The sequence below is a fragment of the Tenrec ecaudatus genome, chromosome 14 (genome assembly GCF_050624435.1).
Source record: "Tenrec ecaudatus isolate mTenEca1 chromosome 14, mTenEca1.hap1, whole genome shotgun sequence".
Classification (NCBI taxonomy): Eukaryota; Metazoa; Chordata; class Mammalia; order Afrosoricida; family Tenrecidae; genus Tenrec; species Tenrec ecaudatus.
In genome coordinates, this window is record NC_134543.1 from 82,164,036 (window position 1) to 82,188,585 (window position 24,550).

At 55.4% G+C, this 24,550-nt stretch overlaps 1 protein-coding gene across 1 annotated transcript; it reads right to left on the reverse strand.

Moving 5' to 3' along the window:
• Positions 1–1,305: 1,305 nt before the first annotated feature.
• Positions 1,306–20,689, reverse strand: NYNRIN (NYN domain and retroviral integrase containing). The gene is made up of 7 exons (XM_075532346.1): positions 20,239–20,689; positions 10,486–12,012; positions 9,594–9,724; positions 9,379–9,475; positions 7,431–7,532; positions 7,096–7,197; positions 1,306–5,875 (listed from the first exon to the last, which is right to left on the reverse strand). The coding sequence occupies exons 2-7, from the start codon at positions 11,532–11,534 to the stop codon at positions 3,016–3,018; spliced, it is 4,341 nt and encodes a 1,446-aa protein (XP_075388461.1). The 5' UTR covers positions 11,535–12,012; positions 20,239–20,689; the 3' UTR covers positions 1,306–3,015.
• Positions 20,690–24,550: the final 3,861 nt, after the last annotated feature.

The window sequence follows — 24,550 nt, forward strand, 5'->3', positions numbered from 1 at the left end:
GTATGAAAATTTTAACCAAATACGAGAGAGCAGGGATGTTCTGGAGAGTCTGTACTATGCCCTGGACTATTTGCATGCTGGCTGCTTCGTTGTTGACATGAGAGAGGCACGGAAACCCGCCTGCCAGGGCCCCAGTGAGAACACAGAGCTGGAGTTTCCAGGCAAACAAGCTGTGACTTGTAGCCCAGGCGCCCACGAAGCTTGATGGAGAACCCACCTCATTTGCTCATCTCGCCGAAACCAGCAGGGATCTCGAATCCCTACTCAACCTTTGGAAATTGTTCAACGGCCACAACGAGGCAAGCATCTCACCCTGGGCCGGTTGAGAGGCCAGCGTGAGTAAAGCCTGGTGGCCGCTTGGCATTCTCTTGAGCAGACACACGAAGGAGTTTGCTGTGTGGCCTTTTTGGTGACTGCCATCCACTTGAGACTTCTGAACTGCTCATCCACAGAGCTACAGTCAGTCCCTATGGCCTGCTTGTGGGAAAGGGGGTCGAGAAAGTACTTTGAGAGGTAGCGGAGGCCCCGGAACCTGGCTGGGTGCTCCTGTGGCGGATGGTTTTCCTTCTTGCCTTTATTACATTCATTCATTGAATCAACGGTCTCCCCACAAATGACTATGACTTCCACAGGGGCAGACTCCATGTCACTCACAGCACAGCTAAAAAGAGCCTGGTGCACAGTAGGTGCGCTCTAAAGACTGAATAAGTGGCAGTGGGCACATGAACTAGGAAATCCTGACAGGGGACTTCCCTCCTGTCGTTCCATACCACTTGCCAGTGCCAAGCAGGAGTCCGGGCAAGAAGCCAACGTCCAGAGAGCCAGAACCGGGCCAAGGTTAGAAGGTCTCTGAGCCCGAGTGGAGTTCAGGATGCCAAGGGTCATGAGAAGAACACTGTTAGTGAGCACGGGGTGAAGGTTTACTCCGTAGCCAGCCCCAGACAGGCCTCTGCATTGGTTGTTCCACGCAAGCCCCGCCCCATCTCTGAATTTAAGAGTTATGACCTTCCATTGTATAGATGGGGGAACTTGGCCGTGGGAAGTTAAGCCATATGGGCAGCCAATAGAGAGCCAGCTTCTAAATGCGGCCCGGGCCATGCCCTGTACAACTGAACTAGCTGTGTCAGTCTGGGTAAACTAGGGAAACAAATCCACAGAAACGCGTATGTATACTAGAGTTTTATATAAAGGGTAAGTGCACATCAAGAAAGCATCCCAACCCAGTGCTGTCCAAGCCCGTAAGTCCAACATTAGCCCCCCAGCCTCCTCACCCCCATTGCGAATACAGAGCCAAGGAGACATAGGTTCCAGGTTGATCTGTTTATTGACAAATCAAATGCAAAAAGGAAGAGAAAAAGTCACTTAAAAGAGGGTATGAGATCCTAACTGTGCTTAACAGGGGCTGAGTATAGCACCCGGGGAAGGAGGGTGAGGCAGACAGCACCTTTCACAGAAGAGGAGGTAGGGAAACCAGAGGTTACCGTGCTCCGAGCTCACTTTCCAAGCTTGCGGCCAGCAGGGCCGAGAGTCAGAATGGTTTGCAGGCAGCACCTTGGGAGCCTGTCTGAAAGATCTGAGGGCCGGAGGCAGGGTGGGAAGAGGACCTTGAATTCTCTAGCCCTAGAATGCTGCTTGCAGTGACCTGCAAATTGGGAAGCTTAATCCTGGTCCCAGCCTGGTCTTGAACTAGTTGCACGACTTTGGGCAAATCACTCACCTCTCCTCAGCTACCTAATAAGCCAGGAGGCCTTGGTGGCAGGTTTGGCTACGGCTCCAGCACGCTGCATCCCCAAGCATGGCCCTCTGAGCAGGGGCCCAAGGACGGACTGAGGGACTTCCGAAGACCCAGAACTTCTAAGAGACCGGGCCAAGGGGAGTGGGCGCTGGCCTTCAGCTGGAGTTCACCCATCAGCAGCAGTAGCAGCAACTCAGAGCAGTGACCGTGTGCACACCGTGCAGGTGGCACCGACACCGTGAGCGAAATTCTCTCTCGCTGCCAGAGTGGCCTCAGGCAAGAGAGCACGAGGTTAGCTCCGGTTTGGTTCAGTGGAAGGCAGGGCCAGAGGACAAGTGATCTGAACAAAACAAGCACACACAGTGAAGGGTCTGGGGATCCAGGGGCCAGCGAGGCAGGGGGAGCAGAGGACTGGGGGCTTCGTTGGGGTTGGGATAGGGAGGGACAGAGAGGTAGAGCCACGCCGCCTGCCAGTGTGTGCCGGTCCGCTCATTTCTGAGCTCCTCGCCTCCCCAGTCAGAGCACTGGGCCCCTTAACCAGCTGAAGCAGCTCTTCACGTGAAGATGTCACAATTGGGCAACAAGATCCTTGATTCGTGCGGAGCTGACACCATGGTGACATCTCCACTGTGAAGTAAGATGAGGTAGGCTGGGCCCAGACTCCCTTTCTCCTGGCCGGGATGACATGAGGGCCACTCCTCCCACCCTCGCTCGAAGCCACTGACCTTCATTAACAGCTGGGAGGGCCTGGCCTGGCCTGCCCTGAGAAGACACCCAGGAAGCCAAGGAGACGGCCCACACAATCAGTCAGCGCCAAGGGCAAAAGGTCCCTAGTGACCATGAGGGAGGGAGGGAGGAGTCCACATTCAGGGTTTGTTTAGGAGAAAAATGTTGTTCTGTTTCTGGGGACTGCACAAGGTCACACTGTTGCCTGGCAAAGACAGCCCGGAGACAAAACGTGCGTGCATACATGTCCACAGGGCAATTGCATGTGGGGGAAGGGACTAAGCTAGACCTATCTCGGCAGGGGGATTCCAGGTGAACATCGTCAAGAGTCCACATCGGACAGCCTTCGGCAGATACTCTGAAGACCTCAAACTGCCGGGGGTGGGGTGGGGTTCCTTGTGGACACAGGTCCCTGGTTCAAAGCAGCAAAGTTTTTATGAAGCAATTTCTCTACGAAAGGCACAAGTATGAGGATGGTGTGGGGGTGGGGGGACCTAGCAGCAGATACCCAGGAGCCCTGGGGCAGAGGGGGCCCCACCACGCCACGCCCCAGCTCACTGGTCCAGCGCCTGGATGGGCAGAGCAAGGCCACTCTTGGCGAAGGGCTTCATCAGACTGCTGGGATAGATGCAACCCAGCTTCTCCGGAGTCGGGAAGCCCCACACTCTGTAGAACGACAAGCCCAGCCTGTCCCCAATATAGAAGGGGCCCACCCACTTGGCACTAGTGCCATTCCTGGGGAGGGACAGCAAGAGGACCTGGTCCCCCACGCTCCACTCCTTCTCCCGGATCTCTCGCTTAAAGCGCCTGTTTTCCGCCTTTTCGGACGCCTTCTCGGCCATCCTCCAGTGACGCTCCAGCAGCTCCCCCCACAGCTGGCCCAGGAAGATGTCCATCTTGAGCCCCTCGATGTTGGCACTGCTCATCTCCCACCACAGGGGCTCAGTCAGCTTCGCCTCCCCGCCGGTCAGGATCTGGAAAGGCGTGGCCTCTGTGGACGAGGCCCTGAAGGCCAGGTGCAGCAAGGGCAAGGAGGCCGCCCACTTCTTCCCGTGCAGGAAGATGAACTCCTTCAGGGCCCTCTTGAATTCCCAGTAGACCTCAGAGCTTGTCAGGCATGGGAACTGGAGGGTCTTGTTCAGAAAGGTTGCCTGGGCCCCCAGGGCCAGGCCACAGCTCATGAGGACATGCCGGGCAAACTGGGAGCCCTGGGTGGCCTCCAGCTTAATGGGGACACCCCACCTGGCAAACACATGCTGCAGCAGCACCTGGGCCACCGCCATGTGCGTGTAGGGCTTCAGAGGGAACGCCTCCACCCACCTGGTATTGGGGTCGGCCACTATCAGCACGTGCTTGTGACCCTCCTCGCTGACGGTGATGGGGCCCACCACCTCAATCTGCAGGTTTGACCAGGGGGCAGTTGACCTGATGGGCCACGGGGACTCAATGGCCTTCAACTCGTGGCCGAGCAGGCTCTTGGGGCCGCAGAACAAACAGCTCCTGCAGTAGTCCCTCACGTGCTCCTGCATCCCAGGCCACCACCCCAGCAGCCGCAGCTTCCTGAGGGTCTCCTCTGGGCTCTGGTGAGCCCCCATGGGAAGGTCATGCACGGAGAAGATCAGGTCCCTCCGGAGCTGCCTCGGCACCACCCAGACCCTGGACCTCTTCTCTCCCTTGTACAGAAGCAGCCCGCTCTCCTTGTCCAGGCTCAGGGAGTGGGAGCCAGAGGCGAAGGGGGAGGAGTTGGGTAGTTTCTGCCCGGCCTGCATCTTGGCCATGATATCTGCCAAGGTGCTGTCACCCAGCTGCAGGGCCAGCAGGTTGGGCCTCTTGCCCCTGCTGTGGGGAGACACCGCCGGGGCTGGCACATCCTCTGGCAAACGCCACGGCTGCCCGCCCCCCTGAGCACCCCGTTGGGCCAGCGTGTCCACGGTCACGGCAAAAAGGGAGCCCCGGTAGGAGGTTCGGTAGAGAAACGGGAGGGCCGGGAGGCCTGAGGTGAGGGACATGATGTAGGAGAGCAGGTCTGGGTGAGGGAGGGGAGCCCCATCAGAGGAGAGGAACCCCCGAGCCCTCCAGAGAGGCAGGAGCTCCCAGAGGAGGCTGAAGAGCCAGTGGCAGTGGGTCAGGAAGACCACCGGGAAGCTGGACTGGCCAAAGCGCTCCAAGCCACAGGCCACGGCTGCCAGGTGGGCGTGGGTGGCGGTGTGAAGGGAGCAGGAGAAGGAGAGGGCGACGGGGGCCCTGGTGGGTGACAGCACATAGAGGCCAAAGCCAGCGCACCACTCGTCCTCCCGATAAAAGCAGGAGCCGGACACGTGGATGCAGATGAAGGTGGACAAGTCGGAGGAAGGAGGCAGAGCCTGGAAAACGCGCGGCACATTGGCTGGGGGCGTCAGCAGGCGGTTCTCCCCCAGCAGGCCCTGGAGCAGCATCAGCTCCAGGCTCCTCTTCCCCTTGTCCTGCACCAGCAGGGACCATCGCACCAGCCAGGCTTTGGAAGCCCGGGGGCCCTGGCCAGCCTCGGCGTCCACAGTGGTCCGGGAGGCGTAGGAAAGGTCCAGGACCACAGGGACGTCCCCGATGTAGCGGGAGAAGTGCTTGAGCGTCCAGGCCATCGCATAGGAGCTGTCTCCCCCCACCTGGGGGCCCTCGCTGTCCTCGTCCGGGAGCAGGGGTTTCGAGGTGTAGGTGACAGGCTGCTTCCTCCCAGAGTGCTCCTGAGAGAGGATGGCCGTCAGCGCCACCTGGCTCACCATCACCTCCAGGCGGAAAGGCAGCTGGGGGTCGGGGGCTGCGAGGCACAGGGCGGACACCAGGGCTCGCTTCAGGGCCAGGAAGGCCTTCTCGTGCCCCTGCCCCCACTGCCAGTCTGGCTTCTGCTGGAGGAGGCTGCGCAGGGGGCCCACCAGGGCTTCATAGTCAGGAATGGCCTCCCGGTGAGAGTCCATGAACCCCACAAAGAAGGAGAGTGAGGTGAAGTTGCTGGGAACCGTCAGCTGGGCCAGGTGGGCCAGAACCTCCTGGCAGGGGGCCTTCCCATCCCAGGGGGTGCCCAGGTAGGGAGAGGCCACCCCGGGCAGGAGATCGATGTCCAGGGCCCCTCCAGGAGGATCCTGCAGGCTGAGGCACCGGAGGATCTCCTCTGTCAGGGAGGGGCATTCAACTCCAAACACCGACGCCAGGGTAGCGTCAATCTCTTGGTCATCGGCCCACGTCTGAGTCCCCTGCGCCTCTCTCTGCTCCTCTTCCTGCACCTCCTGCTCCTCGTTGTCTCCTTCTACCTGCGGCGGGGGCGGGCTCTCCACAGGCACTGGGTGGTCATCCTCCTCATGCCTCAACTCAGCCATGCTGGCGGAGGTGGGAGGAAGAGTCTTCCACACCTTTAGGAAGTTGCCGATGTCGGCGTCCAGCCTGCATGAGCGGAACAGAGTGGAGTGGGTGGGGGCCCTGGTGGGAAGAGGCAGGAGGGGCAGCCAGCCCTACCCTGAGGAGCCCCACAGAAGCGCAGCCATTCCTAAGCCGTCCCACATGGCACGGCCATCAGGCAGGCTACCACCCATAATCTCCTCCACTGACCCCTGCATGTGCTGGGGCCTGCATGTGCCAGGGCCTGCATGTGCCGGGGCCTGTATGTTCAAATGCAGGCCTTGGTGGTTTATCAAAGCTAAGCCTTCCTGCCAGATAACACTGAAGCCACTTTGGAACCACTGGTCCCACAAGCATCAGCTTCCAATCCTGTAATCCGGTCGCGGGATGAGCGGTGTCGGGGAAGCCCAGAAAGGGAAAGAGAGCTTGACCCTGGGCTTGAGGGAAACCACAGGCAAACCTCATCCACATCCGTCTCTTCCTCCCTGGCACCATGGACCTCGGGGACCTGGTCCGGGGAGCAGAGCCCTGCTGAGAAGGTCGTGCCTGCAGCCTCCTGCTGGGCCTAAGAAACTGGAAGGGTGACAGCCGAGTGGCTCAGTGGGGCAGAGGCTGGAGGAGCTCTAGCAACGGGACCTTGGAAAAGTCCATTGATTTTCGGCTTTCTCGTGGGTAAAGCGAGCGGAGCGGGCGTTTCGATGGCTCTGACTCAAGTTGTGGGGATCGAGTGGGATGAGAATGCATGTGAGATTACTAGAGAGCCGGCCCCTTCGTCTGTACACAGTGAAGCCGGGGGGAGGCTGGTGGCTGCAGCCTTGGTACCAAATGGATAAACCAGAAACCAGCTCTGTGGCCCTCAACAGAAGAACAGATGGAACACACCGGGTATCCACGCAAGGGAAGTACACCCAGTCACGACGCTGAGCCACACAACTCACGTGGCACACATCTGGGGAACTAAGAAAACAGGCGTGCAGAGGTAAGTGGCGGAAAGATGCCCATAGTATGAAAGATGTACGGTTTCAGAACTGCAAAGCCATAGTGTAGGTGATCTATGGCTATATAAATATCGGGTAAAAGTGCAAAGGGGAAATAAAAAGAGCTGATACCAAGGGCTCAAGTAGAAAGCAAATGTGTACCAAGGCGAGAAACAGTCCAACCCCTCTGCTCATGACCAAGCTCGGGACAAATGTGGGCTAGCACTAGTGGGAAGTTCCCATCAGCCCCAGGACGGAGAGGCAGGGAAGGAAGGGCTGGCCCATTACCTGTTTGGCTTCTTCAGAAACTCTTCCAAGGTGGGGCCGTCACGGCCCAAGGGGTCATCCGGTACCATGAAGAGATTCCCAGCAAAGGTGAAGGGCAGCAGGCTGAGTCCCAGAGAGAAGAGACGGGGTTGTAAAGGGGCCCTGGACCCGCCCACACTCCATTGCCACCTGGGCAACTCTGCAGCCAAAAGGGAGCTGAGACTCACAACTCCTCCGGGAGGACACGAGGGGAGCACTGCAGGCCCCTCTCTGGGCCCCGGTAGGTATCTCCCCTGCCCAGGAGCTGCCTGACCCTCAAGGAGAAGGAGAGGCACAGCCTCTGGGAGTCACCTCACCGATTTTTAACCAGAAGTTTCTTGGAGTTTGTCATCAGCACGTGGAGCTGCTCATTGGTGACGATGATGCCGTCTGTCTCCTCTGCCAGCTTGATCATGAATCTGCAGGGAGACGGGAAGGCATTCACGCCCCAGGAACCAGCCCCTCACTCCCCAAGGCTGTAAGAAGACTTCCAAGCCTTCTTTTAAAAAACGCAGCCTCCAGCAGAAAGAAAATGGTTTGGAATGATGATGGCAACATATGTACACATGTGCTTGATACAATCGATATACGGATTGTTATAAGAGCTGTAAGGGCCTCCAATAAAATTAATTTTTTTTAAATGCAGCCTCGCATTGGGGGGAAAAAAACATTCCCCCTTCTGGTCAGGGGGCCTAGGAACCCATCCCCGCCTCTCTGCGGCCATCTGAGATTCCTCAACTTCCCATCCGTTTACCCAGCAGCCACCCAGGGGGACTCAAATACACATACACCCGGATGCACACACGCACATACAAAGGCACTCCCCTTACAGATGTACAAACAAAACAACGCATTCGTCCGCATTCACATGCACACACACACTGCTTTGGTAATCACGTCTCTAAATCGGAGATAAAATGCTGCCCCTCTGTTATTGTGAAAATGAAACTGAACAAGAGCATGCCCTTCAGTCTCTTGTGAGATGTCTGCCACCCGGTACACACATAAATAACAGTGTTATTCTACACCAGTGCACAGCATCCACTGACAAATGTATGTCCTACAACACACACAGGTCTGCACTGGTGGTATACGGGGTTACACTATTGGGCTGCTAACCGCGAAGTCAGCAGTTCAAAGCCACCAGCCACGGTGCAGGACAAAAATGAGGCTTTCTACTCCCATAAGGAGTTACAGTCTCGGAAACCCACAGGGGCAGTTCTACCTTGTCCGATAGGGTCGCTATGAGTCGGAGTTGACTCAGGGACAGTGAGTATGGTTTGGGGAGTTTAAACTCTCTACCCTGGCACATGCTTGACAGGTCTAGCTGGGCAGTTCAAGCCCAACAGCGGCTCCCCGGGAGAAAGACCAGGAATTCTCCTTCAGTAGACGTACCGCCTGGGAATGCCATCGGCAAGTTCTACTCTGACCTGGTGGGTCAGTAGGCATCAGAACTGACTCCGCGGAAGTGGGTTTGAGAGTCCTAACTGGGGACAGGGGGTGAAAGCGGGATGGATGCTGGGTCTTGGGAAGAGTGAAGAGGGTGGGAATGCCTAAGGAAGGCGTAGCCCACACTTGGCCCCAGCATGGACTCCAGGACCAGTGACTACTAGAGCAGGGGTCTCCATGATGTCACAGTGGCAGGACCACAGCCTCCCCTGGATCTGAGGCAGGAGATGAACCCAGTCCACTGGCTCCGCAGTCATGGAGGGGAGCAGGATTTTAGGACTGACAAGCAGGGAGGCGTTTGGGATTCAGATAGAGGGCTGGGCCAAACTGACTGAAATTCCAGAGGCCAGCTCAGGGCCTTGAACCACATACAGTCTTAGATACACACCTCTGGCTAGGTCTGGACAGAAGAAGGTACGGATGCAGCACCGTGAGACATTCACTTCACCCTAACTGATAAACATCAAAAGCCAGCTGCCTACGGTCCCACTGATGCTCACTTGAAGCTCTGGAAGTCACCTCGGCCAGCCTGCCCCACAGCAGGTGGGTCACCTCCACCCATTCGTCACAAGGGCAGAAAGCCTGTCCACTAAGGAAACGGAGCTCCAGCATCCCAATCAGGAATGACCCTTACTTGGACAGAGCTGGCCCCAGGCTTGAGCCCCTCCTTCTTCTTCATTGAGAGCCTACACTCCGCCCATTCCTCTCTGGCCCTGAGCCCCCTTTGAGAGGCTCCGCCTCCATCTCGCTGGGACACATGGCCGCCCAGCCCGGCCCCTGGGCCCCGCAGAGGGAGGGCTCGGTGCGCAGGCGCACCTGTAATCATAGGTAGTGATCTTCTTGCCGTTCTCGATCTGGGAAGGGGTGATTGATAGCATCTTGAGGGCGTGCAGCTTCGACAGAAAGTGGCTCTCTGCGGGGAAAGGCAGCGGAGGACGGATGGTCAGGGCCAGGGTTCTGAGGACAGGTGGAGGGCGCGGCAGACTGGCGGACCCCGGGCATTCTAGGCAGGAGGGGCGGGGCTAGCTTACCTCTCACTTTCCGGTTTTTCCTCAGCTGCCAGGTGGGCACAAACACAGTGACCTCTCGGTGTCCCCGGTTCCAGAAGTACTGCACGGCCATGGCGATGCCACGGCAGGAGAAGTAGTGTTGGAGGCCGTGCCTGCGGGGGAACTGGGCGTGAGGGGCGGCCTGCTGCTGCACACCCCTCTGCACCGCCAGCCCTTTGCTGACTAGGCAAAGATACCAACCACAACCAGACCCGGCATGCGTGTGCACGTGGGTGCGTGTGCACGTAAGCATGTGTGCACACGTGTATAGGGGCGGAGGGTAACCTCTAGACCCAAATAGTGTGTTGTGGAAGCAGAAGGCACAGACGTGCTCCCTAATCGATTACTGAGTGCTGGATGCGCGTTTGCTGGACGCTCGGTGTACGCTCAGCACAGAAGCCTACCCAGTAGCAACCTGGTCGGCATGGCCAACGAGCGCTTGGGTGGGTGGGCGATCTCTGAGTCCGTGTGGGGTCAGAAAATGCTTCCAGGAAACCGGGACATCCAGCCTAAAAGTTTACCAGCTGGCCTGGGGCCTGCGCTTGATAGATCCGTGGAAAGATCACGGGCCTTGGCACTGGACAGACCTGAACCCAAAGGTCAGCTGGCCCCTTACTGGCCCTGGTAGATTGGGCAAGATTCTTCACCTCCCAGAGCCTGTGTCTGCATCTATCGAGGCGGGAGAGCAGAACCCTCCCTGGGCAGGGCTGCTGTGAGGGTCGATGCACATGAGCCCTTTCCCTTCGCATGGGGTCCTCATTGGAGCCCCATGCTTCCCATAAACAGAGACCAGGGGAGACGCCCACATCCCATCTCCCAGGGACACCCTGCCCCAGATCCTCAGTCTACCCCAGCCCCGCCCATGGCTACTCACACCATGGCCACGCTGCTGCCATCAATGACCACTCGCCGCAATCCCTGGTCCCCGGGTTCCTGCGACAGGCTCAGCTCAAAGGGTGTAGTCAGGGCCTCGTGGTACCGCTGGAAGCTGGTCACTGTGCCGTTGGCCTGCGGGTGTCGATGCGGCTGCTTCTGGGCCCCTTCCCAGGCCCCTAGGAGGCTCTCCGCCTGAGGATGGTGCTGACTGCTGGGGGTCAGCGTGGTGTCCGGATGGACACCTTGCCTTCTAGTCTCCCCCTGGCCCCTCACAGCAGCGGCAGCGGCGGCACTGCCCTTTGCCGCAGGCTGGACTTCACTTGGGAGCTGGGCTCCACCCACCATCACCCTGGAATCTGGGGGTGCCTGCTGACCTGCCACTGTCTTAGGAGCTCTGGGGGCTTTCGAAATGGCAGGGGTGGCAGGGGCTTTGGAAGCCCTCGATCCTGTTTTGGCTACAGCTACAGCTGGGGTTTGGGCCGTCTTGGGGCCGGCTGGTGATGTTTTCACCAAGGGCATCGGTTCGGCTGTGGATGAGCGAGGGGCTGGGGGCCCCATTTGCATGGTAGGTGTCAGCTGACCCGCCGCTACTTTCTGAGCTATGGGCGTCGCCTGGGCAGCTGGCTTGGCTGGAGCTGCTGGCACTCGGTGCGCGGCAGGTGCTGTGTGGGCCACCTGGGTGCTGGGAGCTAGAAGCGCTTCCGGAGCAGCGGGCAGCAGTTGCATTGTGGGTACCTTCTGTGCCAGGGGCAGAGTTGTAGCCATGCCTATTTGGAGAGCGTCAGGCCCTGTTTGAATGTAAGGTCCTGCCTGGGCTGCCAAGGCCAGGGGCGTCTCAGGAGCTGAAGGCATGCTTTGCCCTGTGGATCCCACTGGAAAGGAACCCTCTTCAGGGCCCTGACAGTCCCCTTGCATGTTTCCTTGATCCCCCGCCTCACCTACAGCTTGGAGTTGGGGTGCACCGGGAGAGGGTGGAGCCCTCTGGGCCAGTCCTGGGCTAACTCTGTCCTTGGCCTCTGGGCCCCCTGGGGCCACCAATAAACTCATGGCTTTTTGTTGAAGTCTCTGACCGCAAACAATTCTGTGGGGCCACCTGTCCCCCAGGCCTCCCCAGCGCTGGTCTGCAAGGTGGACTTCCCACACTGGACTGAGGGGACAGCTCTTTAGGCTTCCATCCCAGGCCTAAAGGCCAAGGACTCTGCCCGGGAAGCTTGGACTGCACGGGGCCTCGAGGCTCTGCCCGAAGGAGGAGTGGAAGCACACGGGGACAGGAGCCAGCCTAGGTGGAGAGAGGGCGGCACATGGTTGCTCCAGTAGCCACTGGCCACAAGAGCACGAAGGATGGCCCTGGGCCCCAGGCCTGTGCTGGTGATGGAGACGGAAAGCAGAGTGCAGCTGCCAATCTCTGGCCTGCCTTCGCCGAGACAGGGCTCCTGTGTGGGCTGGAGAAGCCTGGCTGCCGGGGGCTTGCGGGGGTCCTTCCTCACGCACACTGTGCACACCATCTTGGTTGCTGGAACCGACCCTAGAAGAAGGGCAAGTGCGTTGGGAAGGTCGGAAGGCAGCTAGCTATTACTACTTCCCTGGGTCTGGGTGAACAGGGGCAGATGGAGAGAAGCCAGACCTATTCTTCCGAACTTACTGTCCTAGCTGGTTTTCCGCCTCCTCCTGTTTGGTCTGGATGGGGATCTCCGGAGGACCAAGGATGCCTGACACCAATGGTTCCCGGGGCCAGTTAACCTGGTCCAATCTTCTAGGTCTCCACTGGGGAAGTTCTCCATTGCCAGCAAGGGCCCAGGACCCTCCCCCTTAGACCCCATGACCGGGCCTGCCTTCTGCTGGTGGGGAGGGCAGAACAGGAGCTCCAGGTCAGACAGGGTGTCTGAAATGCCCGCCTGGCCCAGCCACTGGATCATGTCCCACAGTGCCCCACACCAGGCTGAGCAGCAGAAGGCAGCTGCACCAGGTCCCTTGCCTACTGGTCACCACGGTACCAGACTATGCCCATGTCACCTGGGCCTCCCTGATCCCCCTTGGGGCCAGCAGAGGGAGAGGACCCCAGCACAACCGCCCCACCAGCCCCTCCAGCCAGTTCTGTGTTGTGGGGAAGGACTCAGTCAGCCCCCTCACCACGGGGCCTGGCAGAAGCAGTCGAGGAAGGGGCCCTGGGTCCTGAGGAAGGCACTGTGCAGGACCAGAAGTTAGCCAGCTTGGGGCTACACAGGCTCAGCAGATTCGCCCGGACACAGCCAGGTGCTCAGAGGAAATCTGGATGCTCTGCGTGTCCACTCCTGCTCCGCCACTCTAGAGTTCCCTCAGAGCCCAGGGGAGGGGAGCTTGCCCCCCTTCTACACACGAGCCACTGAGCACAGATGCCCACGCACTCAAGCTGGAGGAAGACTGGGTAGCTTTGCCTTATAGCTCTGCCACTTCCTAGTGATGCGACCTGGGGGCGGGGTAGATTGGGGGGGGGTTAATTGTACTGCCTGTGCCTACACTGCCCCAACTGTTAAATGAGGAAGATGATCGCTCCTGTCTGGCACCTGTCGTTCCGTAGCTTCGGTGAGTTAATACATGGGGTGCACAAATACCAGAGCCGCTGTGCAGTGTCTGAAGAAGGTGCTTGGTAGCTTGCCCGATGGCCTCTAGTGAGTGACTGGAGCAACACCCCAGCCCAGGTCTGCTGACTCTGGAACCAGAGCCCCTCCCTCCCCTGCACAGTGCCCTCAGGGGCCTCCTGTGGGATTCAGACCTCATCCTCCCCACAAAGATCTTCAAGCACAGCCTGCGCCCATAACCACAGTGACTGCTGCCTAGAGAGGACAGAGGACGAGATGAGGTGCGGGGCCAGTGTCCAGGGGAACCCCACAGATAGGCACAAGGGTCGAAGGGCCCAGGAGCAGGGCCTCTGATTTTCTCAGTCTTCTGAGGACATTGCTCTTAACCCCACTTTGGATAAGCAAGGGCAGGTATGTGTTCAAGGTCACACAGGTCGTGTAAGCAGGGATTTTTGGGCACTCTGACTCCCAAGTACGGGGTCTTACTCATGATGCTAAAAATGTCGTAAAGACAGATAAAGGGACACGAGCAGTTTCACTCCAGATAACACCTAGAACAACTTTCCTACTGGGAGCGCACCCAGACATTTACCAGAGAAGGTAAAGAGGAGGCAGTAACCAGTGGACAGAGAAGCGGGAAAGGCGACCCAAAAATAAGGCCGGGGGGGGGGGGGGGAAGCCACATAGTTCTAAGAACATATTGCCACTGTCGCAAGGCCCTCTATCAAGTTATAAATGAAATAAAAACAATAATGCAAAATAGTCTAAGACTCGCTATATGCTTTATTGTGTCACACCTAATTTAGGACTTTCCCATAACTTAGTTACCATTTATGCTCTGCCTTCCAGAACCCGCCCCATTTACACTGCACAATACTCAAAAAGCCCAGACAATGGCGGCAGTACCAGTTGTGGACATGGGTGCAGTCCAAATCCAACCCACCGCCACTGAGTCAATCCCAGCTCACAGAGACCCTAGCTAACACAGAAACTGCTGCGGGGGGTTTCTGAGTCTGCAAATCTTCACGGACACAGGCTGCCTCCCCTTTGTCTGGTGGACAGCTGGTAGGGTCGAACCACCTCCCTTTTGGTTGGTTAGCAGACCAACACTTAGCCCACTGCACCCTAATAGACAGTGCCACCAAATCTATACGCGATCAAGCGCAAAACCAAGAAGCCTCGCCCACCAAGGTGGCTATCAGTCATCTGTCTTCCATTCTTAATTATGAAGAAATGAGCAAGGGCTACCAGATACAGGAGGAAAACATCTCATGTGACTATAAAGGCAAAAACATACAGATGAAAAAACAGCATGAGGACAAAGAAGCTAGGCAGGGATGAAAATGGCAAAAAGTTTATGAACAGCATTCTCCTCAGAGAGATCATGGAGAAAACAAGAAGCCAACAAACCAAAGTGTGGCCACGGAATCTCAGAGACCCTTAATGGGGTTTCGGAAGCTGTGAATCTTCACGGGGCTGAGAGCATCTTTCTCCTGCTCAGAGGCTGCTGGGTCTGAACTGCTTTTGTGGCAGTTAGCCGAATGCCTAACCCACCAGGGACAGGATGCTTTTTTTTTTATTATTGAGAGAAACTAAAAGACTTTTAAACATTAAAAAAAATGATGGCAGCGATGAAAGACAAAGAAAAGGAGTAGAAGATAAAGCCAAGGAAATCTCTAGAAAGTGGAGCTAAAGGTCAGAGTTGGAAAACAGGAGGGAAAAATAAGAAAATTAGGACCCCAGTCCAAAAGCTGCGTCTGAACAGAAATTCCGGAAAGAGGAGCCGGACGAAACATAGGGAAACAAATCATCCGGAAACTTGTTCCCAGATTTTTTTTCTAGATATGAAAACAATGAATGTCCATCTAGGAAGGTCCACCAAGCACCATACACAGTAGACGGAAACAGGACGCCCAGCCCGCACGCAGGCACATCTCAGGGAAGCCTCGGCACCCAGAGGGAAGTGAATGGTCCCCTAACAAAGGGTCGAAGCGCAAAACGGCTTCAGACTTCTCAAAAGCAAGAAGTCCAGGTCAGGAGGCCTCACCATTTCTGAAAGAAAACACTTCCCGTTATAATTTATGACATATTTTATAAGTGTGTCTAAAACCCATCTATAAAATCATAAACATCTTAAAAGACATACTGTCCACCAAGGGACCTTTAAATATGCAAAGTCCTCCAACCGACCCTTTCCTGGATGTCGAGAGCATCTTCCAGCCAGTTGAGGAAGGATACTAAGAAAGGAGGTCCAGCAGAGACCGAGCCAGGGACAGGGTAGCATTGTTCACATGGAGACAAGCAGGCTTTGGCGAACTGGGGCTGCGAGCCTCAAGGTTGGCAGTTGGAAAGCGCCAGCCAGTCCCTGGGACACAGACAGGGCTTTCCATCTCAGGAACTCACATGGGCCAACTCTCCCTTGCCCTAGAGCAGCAGTTCTCAATCTGTGGGTCGCAGCCCCTTCGGGAGTCGAGCGACCCCTTCACAGGGGTTGCCCAATTCATCCCAGTAGCAAAATGACAGTGATGAAGTAGCAACGAAAATAATTTTATGGCTGGGGGGTCACCACAGCATGAGGAACTGTATGAAAGGGTCACGGCATGTCAGAATGGACTTGTTGGCAGTGAGTATTTTAATTTGCTTTGGGCAGGCACTGGTCTAGGGTGGCAGCTATCACCAGCCTACAGGATAACTCATTCGGATTAGAGTATGACTCAAGAGACAAGCCTATGGAGTGGTTATAGACCACCGTTTTTTAACCCGAGGAAACTACCGGTGATGTACTCCACCAACCGAGGCAGAAGACGACCTGCAGCCCAGGAAACAAGAGACCGAACAAAGAGAAAACACGCAGGGTGCCAAGCATGAGGGCAAACTGAAGGCTCAGAATGACAGCCATGCCGGCCAAGGGAGCAACTGAGCAAGCAGGAGGGAGATCTTGAAAGTACACCTCGAATCACCTTGAGGGAAGGAAAGGATGCTGAGAGGCTACCGGAAGTGCGAAGAATTAGCAAAGGTACCCAAAATCCAACAAATTGAAAATGAAGAGTTGTTAGCCTGGGGAAAACCAGAAAAGTAAGAAAGCCTCATGCTAGTAGACGTCAATGCTTAAGGTAGTGGCATGTGTAGGCATCAGGATGCAAATACTAAATAAAGATAAAACAGAAAAGTAAAGTATCGTTACATTGGGGCAGAGAGGGGAAAGAGCCGAAAGGATCTATGTTGTCACTATAAGAAGTACAGTGATGATAGCTAAAAGAGACAATTACTCATTCACTGCCATCAAGTCAATGCTGACTCACTGAGACCCCCAGTGGGCTTCTGAGACTAATTTGTTTCTGGGAGAAAGCCCAGTTTTTCTCTCAAGGAGCTGCTGCTGATTTTGAACTGCCAACCCTGAAGATCACAGCCCAGCCCATAAGCACTACACCACCAGAGCAAGATAACAGTATATGCATATTTTTTTCATAAATATAAAACTCACTGCCATTGAGTCATGCCTCATAGCGACCCTAAAAGGGTCCGCCCCCCTCTCTCCTGCCCTCTTGTCTCCCATCTCCACACGGACAACCAAGAGAGGCTGAGGTGCACACGCTACCATGAAATGTGTCTGACTTCTTTATTTTACTCTCCCTCTCCCACCTCTCCCATTTCTCTATGACTTTATCATAATCTCTACACATATTTTAACCATACAATTGCGCTTACTGAACCCGTGACAGTGTGAGGGGCTGGCTTCCCCCACCATCAACTTAAATTTAAGTTTAAGGAAAATAAATAGGTAGGTGCCCACAACTAGCAGTGTGCTGGTCACTGCCTAAGAATCCGCGGAGACAGGCAAGGGCCTGGTGTTCAGCATTGCCAATTCCTACAGTGTCCATTTCTAAGGCACCAGTAAGGCTCCACTAGATGGCAAAACTGCTGCCATGGTCACAATGCACTGGGAGGAGCAGTGCCAGCCACCACTGCCAACAGCCAGTGCGACTCCACTACCATGCTGCTTAGAGCAGAGCAACTTCCATTGGCAGCCAAGCCAAGAGGTGGCAGGCCACACCCAGTGCCAGGGCTCCAGAAGTCACCTCCCCTGAGCTACCTTCCTCCACGGCCTCAATAGAGAAGGGACTGTGTATCACCTCCCCTCTCTGCTGCCCAGGAGGGACTGGAGAACAGGGTCATCCCTGGGTGCTTACGCTCATTAGGAAAGCCTCCTTTCCACTTGCTGATTTCCCCTCACGCGTGGCCGGCCTCCCCAGCCAGCGCAGCTTTTCGCTGCCCGCCAGTGTGATTCCCAGCCAGATCCTCGTGAGTTTGTGGAGATGTTTCTGGCTAATCAGCCTCATAGAAACCACCTAGCCCTCCTCTCCAGAGAAACCTGTATACTTCTGGACCTGCACCCCAGGGCCCCCAGCTTCCCTCTTCTCCCCAGGGCCGCCCTACAGTCTCTCTGCCAGCAGGTCATGCTGACAGTGCACCAGTCAATGTCCTTGCAGCTTGGACGGGGGTCAGCCAGGGCACCTCCACACGGAAGCCACAGGCCACCCTTATCGTGGGCGGTTGGCGTGTGTCGGATCAGTGGCGCTCAGCGTGTGGCATCCAAGCCGCTCACTTGACAAACAAGGAGATTCAAGAGAGGCAAGGACTTGCTCACCGTGATCTCTCTGGTTAGCTTGTTGTGACTCATCGTGAGGGCCTACGGGGCAGAGAAGAACTGCTCCCCGGATTTCCAAAGCGATACACCTTTATAGGAGCAGAAACTCGTACCTTGCTCGCCGGGCACAGCCAGTGGGTTTGACCCCCTGACGTCATGGTTAGTGAGCCAACGTCGTGCGGCTCGCAGCACCGCAATACTGAGCGACACTGACACACGATGGCTGAGCGCTGGGCCAACAGTATTGACTCAGACATGGTTTCCGCTGACGTTCGCAATCCCTTCAGGTGGTGGCTACTCCAAGTTTACGGTCTATCACCGGGAAAAGAGGCTCAAGGGAGGAGACCGTACATGGCAGCCTTGTCCTGACCTCTAACCCCAAAATCCACCACACCCATCTGTCCAGGCTGTAACTTGATGACAGCACATCCATCCAAATCGCCTCGGCTCTGGATTGCCATCCTGCCCTCCTGCTCCGGTCTCAAACGTCCTTCCTTTCTGCTTCTTCTGGGCAGTAAGCAAGGCGTTGCTTGGAACATGCGCACGTGACATTTCCATCTTGCACAGTGCCTTTCCCATGGGAATGAGAAGGGGGAAGGGGAGAAAGTGGGGCGGGGGGTGTGAGGGAGCCACTGGTCACACGGATAGGACCTGGAATGAAAGCCTGAGGCAGCCTAAAGGCGGCCAACACCAGCCCAAGGAGCCCTAAGGCAGCCTGGAGAGCTGACGCAGACAGGCCTAGACAGAATGATGAGGTCTGGGGGCCAGGGCACCTCAGAAAGCACAGCCCCCTAGAAGGGTGAGCTGCTGTCTTTGTACTAACAAAGAACCCAAAGGCTGCTCGAGCTAACCCAGCCGATCCCAGCTAGGGATCACTCTGACTCAGAGGGGCCCCTGCACATCTGTTCTGCCTCCCCTAGCACCTCTCTGGGGCTTGGGAAAGCTGCTGACACAGCAACTCAGCCTCAGAGCTGAGGGTGGAGCTTCCCAGCCTGCCTCTCAGCATGCCTGCCTGGCCGCCCAGGGCAGGCACCACCCCACTCCCCCCATCCTCCCTCTCCCCCCTCCCTGCCCCACTACTGCCTGTTCAGGGCCTCCCCTACACATGGCCTTGACCAATTGGGATATTTGATACAGACTAGGCTGGGAAAGGTAGGGTGGGGGGTGGGGGTGGTGTGTGTGTGTGTGTGTGTGTGTGTGTGTGTGTGTGTGTGTGTGTGTGTGTGTGTGTTGGAAAGTTGGAAAGGAGGATGTGGGAAGGTCTAGGGCAGAGGTAAGCTGCAGCATTCCTACCAGGAACAGATAAGAGAATTGGGGGGGCGGGGTGCAGCAAGGGAGGCCTTAGCTATATTTAGAGGCCAGGGAGAACCTGAGAGACCCAGTGGGAGGGGAAGGTGTGCAAGAAGCCAGGGAGGGACCATGTTCCAAAAGGCCAGTCCCACAGAGCAGGCCTTTCATGTGAAAACCCATCACCCTCCTCCTGGATAGCCACCCACCCCACGAAGCCTACTTCTTCTCAGGGCATCCAGACCTCCAGCCCGGATCCCTTCTGGAGTCTACCAAAGATGTCAAGAGTGTGAGCCGGAAGTCCAGAGGCCTCGGCTCCCAGCATTCCCCACCGACCAAACTTGTCAGCACTCAGACAAGCTCCACCCCCTTTGTGGTCCCAAAGCCTCATCTGTAAATGGCCAGGGCTGTCCTAGAAGAGTCTGTAAGGCCCCCGCCAGCCCCCGCCATGGCACTGGGGGTCAGCCCAGGATTTACAGAGACATGAGAGGCAGAAAGGACCCCTGATGTTGTCGTGGTTACCCACTGGGCTGCTAACGACACAAGGCCAGCAGTTAGAAGCCACCAAGTTGCTGCCAGGAGCAAGGGGTGGGGGGAGACGGGCTTTCTGCTCCAGTTGTCTCTGAAACTCACCGGACACTTCTACTTTGTCCTTAGGGGGGTCCTGCGAGTGGGCCTCCACTCAATGGCAGCGAATAGGGGTTTTTGTTTTGTTTTGCCCTGGTTTGTTTCAGAGTCTTGGTGGAGAACAAAGGGGTGTGTTCTGGAAGCCGCTGGAAGGCAGGATCTGAAATTGCTCGGTGACTGTGGGTGGGCTGTGGACTCCTGGACTCGTTGGGGCACATTCTCTGGAGGGCTCTCAGCACCCTAGAGGGTCAGGGGTAGCCAGGAAAGAAAGCAGCGCCCCAGGGAGGGAATAGTGAGAGAGCCAAGGCTGCCGATCTGGAAAAGCCAGGGAATGGCCCGGTACCTGACCAACACACCAAACCGAACTCGCTGCCACCAAGTCAATGCCGACTCCTGGCGACACTGTAACTGCTTACGGAGGTAGAAAGCTCAGTCTCTCCCACGGACCTGCAGTTGGTTTCGAACTGCCGATCATGCGGATTGCAAGCCCAGCATGTAACCACTACACTCAGGGCTCCTACTCACCCACACATTGTAGAAACGGGGACCTCAGTGGGCCACCGTCTCCCCAGGATCAAGGGCGGGATGGGGGGGGAAGCTGGGCTGGCGGGGGCGGGGAGAAGTTTCTTACCTTGGCGTTGCCCATCTTCTCCAGAGGCCCCTCGAGCTTGCAGCCAGAAGAAGGGGGTGTCTGGGCGGCTCTGGAAAGGCTCAGGTTGGCTCTGAAGATGCGCCGCGGTCGCTACACCAAGGCTTTGATTTGGTCTTTACCTGGAACCAATCCGCCCCCACCGCCCGGACTGGAACACGACTGCCCCGCCGGTCCAGGAGGAAGCAAGACTGTCAACCCACGGGGTCCCAGCGGCCGCCGGGGCGCCCCTGGCTGCTTCCAGACCAGCGATGCCCCGCCCCCGGCCACTCCCTCCCTCTCTGGCCGCCAACCCTCCTGGGGTCCCCAGTTTCGGCAGCGGCTTCCAGGACTGTCCCGCTCCAGCCAGGGGTTGCAGTTGGGGGTGGGACTGGTCGGGCTCCCACCGCCCCTCCCTCCGCCCCTAGCATTCCCCCTTCTGCACCCAGCCTGCCTCTGTCGGATAAACTCAGTGGGCTGGGTAGCCGAGGTGGGGGAGGAGGGAGCTAGAAGCGTCGGCCTTCCACCCAAGTTTGGGGCCCCAGCCAGAATTCAGGAGTCAAAGTTCATTTATTTCCACATTCCACTTTCCCTGTGGAAGGAAGGGGAAGGAAAAGCATTCGGGCTGTCAGTAGGGGAGGGGAAGGGGCTTGGTTTTCTGGGATCCAAGATGTGGGCAGGTCTTTCTCTGGCCTCTGGGTTTCCGCAGAGCACGGGGCCTCTGCTACCCTTTCCCTCTCCTTGCGTTACAGCCGGTAAAGGAAAGAGTTAAGGTGGAGCAGGGTGGGGAGCTGGGGAGGCTGAGGCCCTAAGGAAACTGGGCTAGAGACCAAACCGGAAGGAAAGGGTAACTGGACAGACTCCCCGCCCCTCACCCCCCCTCATGGAAGTCTGGGGACAGCCTGCAGTTGGCTGGCATCCCAGACTCTCCCGAGCCCCCCAGGCCTGGAGGGGCTGGGCTGGTGCCTGAGTTCTAAGGCTAGAGTTGTTTATGAAAGCCCTTTTTAGCAAGTTCAGTTATGCTGGGTGGGGAGGCCTTCGCATGGTGTGAGACTTGCTAGTAATCCAGACAGTCCTGCTTAGGAATGAGTTACACTTCTAAAACTGATGTAGCTCGGATTGGTACATAAATCTCAACAATAGGTAGGGGCAGTTAGGTAGAGTTGTCTCTGACGTCATTTAGTCGAATATCTGTCTGACTATATGCAGACTCACCCACTGCCAACCAGGCCACCTCGAGTCATAGTGGCCCTGTGGACAAAGCAGAAGCCTCCCTCCCTGGTGGTTTCTGACGCTGCCGATCTTTACAGGAGCAAAAAGCCTCATCTTTCTCCCATCTAGCAGTTAGTGAGTTCAAACTGCTGACCTTGTAGTTCCACCTGAACAAGTAACCCGCTACCTACCAGGACTCCTACTATATACTGACTCACTGCTATCAAGTTGATTCCAACTCTTATCAACCTTGTAGGACAGGGTAGACCTGCCCCTGTGGGTTTGTGAGACTGTAACTCTTTACCAGAGTAGAAAACCTAGTCTTTCGCTCAAGAATTGCCTGGTGGTTTCGAACTGCTGAATTTGCTGTTAACAACCCAACTTGTAGTCACTAGCCACTAAAGCTCTTTACTATACACTGAAGAGGCAAACTGCAAAAATGTGTGGGCAACTTTATATGCAACGGAGCGAGACCTAGGATAAGCAAAGCAAAGCACTACTAAAGAAGAACTAAGCAGGAGGTCTATCACTTCCTGATATCAAAACATGCTACAGCTACCATAGTCAACAGCCTGGCTCTGGCACAAGGAGAGACGCATAGACCAAAGAAACAGAAGCAAGAACCCAGAAATAAACCTACCCTCCTTCTGTTAGTCTGAGTGGACTAAAGAAACAAATTCATAGACACGCTTGTGTATAAGAAAGAGCTTTATCTAAAGAGTAATTGTATATTGAGAAAACATCCCAGCCCAGTCCAGGTCAAGTCCATAAGTCTGATATTAGCCCATTTGTCCAACGCCAATCTATAAATTCCTCTTCAGACTCATACGACACATGCAATGACACTGAGTGGAGGAAGATCACAGGCCAGTGGGTGGAAAGTCTTGTGGATCCAGTGGCAATGGAAGCATCTCAGCACTGGCAGGGGTCTCCACGTGGCTCCTCTGGCTCCAGGGCTCTGGCTCCATCAGCATAGCTCCATGTGGCTTGTCAACAGGAATATCTCACAGGAAAAATGTGTGCCCCGCCCCCAGGGAGGAAGACAGGAGTTCCCAGAACCCTCAGGAGAAGGCCAGGCCCACACAGAGGCCTCATTGGCTACAACCTGATTGACAGGCTAGACTCCAGCCCTTTGCAAGTTGAAAGGAGATTATGTAACTGCCACACTGTTACAGACAACTAATGGTTGACAAAGGACAGAAACACCTTAAATGGGGGAAGAGACCGCCCCTTTAACAGTGCTGGCATAGTTGGATTTCCATTTGCAAAAGAATTCATCAGAATTCATGTCTTACTCGCTATACAAAAACAAATTCAAGATGATCCAAGACCGAAATATAAACCCTAGAACTCTAATGATCCTTGATGACAAAGTGGGGACAAACATAGGTGCACTCATCCATGGCGCAACGGCGCTGCCAAGCATAGTGAAGAAGGCGGGCACCCACCGCAGAACACGGAACAGATGGCTGGACGTCGGAAACGTACGTGCACCAAAAGGTTTCACCAAAAGAGCCAACAACTGAGGGGACAAGTTGGCAGTGACATATCAAATGAGGGAGTAATCTCCAACATCTTTGAAAAACTTCACCACCTCAACAAGAGAAAGACAAATAACCCAATTACAAAATGGACTGGGGACAGGAACAGCTTACCAAAGATATCCAGGCAGCCAATAAACCCATGAAGAAGGGTTCGCGATCAGCCATGCATGAAATGCAATGATGAGATTCCTCTGCCCTGGCACGAATAACCCAGTTTAAGAAAAGATTGTTGGGACGTGTGCAGAGAGATGGGGGCCCTTATAGACTGCTGGTTGGGCTGTGAAAAAGGACAACCACTGACGAAAGCAGTCTTGCGCTTCGTCAAAACAATTGGGAATAGAAACACCATCTGACCTAGCTACAGAGCGACTTGGCATCTACCCCCTACAGAAATAAAGAACAGAGCACAAGCAGACATGTGCCCGCCCCTGTTGATCACACACCCTTCACAACCGAAAGATTGGAGACATTCTAAACATCCCCTGGTGGAAGAATGGATAAATAAACTGGGCAATACACACACACACAGGAGAAAGGCAGGGCTTTCTGCCCCTGTAAAACCTTCCATTCTCAGAAACTCACAGGGGCAGCTTGTACGCTCGCTATGAGTCAGCATCAACCCAATTACAGTGAGCGTATTGTTTGGTTTGGTTCTGAATGCACAAAGTGAAGTACTACACACCTTGAAAGAATGATGAAACTGTGGACCATCTTATGACATGGATGGTCTTCGAGGACATGATGCTGAGTTTAGTTAGTGAAACATCAAGGAACATATAGGGTATGAGACTCATGGTCACTTAACAAAAAACAACCTCAAATGTTGTCATACCAAAAGAAACAGACGTTGGTGGCTAGCAGAGGTGGCGGACAGGGGAAGTAATAGGCTAGAAGGCAGGCAAATGTTCAGGTGGATGAAGGGATAGAAAATATACCACAAGAGGAAGATGCGGGGAAATGGCAAGGGGAGCAGGGCAAGCCACTGGAAGGTTTGATGAGTTGCTTAAGTTACCGGATGCAAAAATGATGATCTGCTATGTAACACCCACACCACCACCACCACCCCCACTGAATTCACAATAAAAAGTGGGGAATAAGTAAATAAATTTTATTTTAGATTTTTTTTTAATCCCTAGAAACATTCCATACTTTAAATCCCATTTTCCATGAACTTTTGAAGCTCCCTGGCAATTCTTAGTCCACCACGTGTCTGTCAATCTGTGATCCTGTGCTGCCGTAAAGCCGGAAGCTAAGATGAGCAGGGTCCGTGGAGCTTCCAGACTACAAACAGACGGCAAAGAAGGAATTGGCTGTCCCCTTCAGAGGAATGAGCCGCTGGGACCATCGTGACTAGCAGCTGAACACTGTCAAGTATGGTCAAGGGTTGGATTCAAATCATCTAAGGGCCGGCTTGCTGCCCTAATGACCGTTGGAAGTATTTGAAAACTGATATATTGGAAAGTAGTTTATTGTTTCCACAACATGATATCAGAGCACCACCACTGTGCAGATGAACATTTAAAAAGAGTAAAGAATGTAAATTTGCGATTTCCACCTTG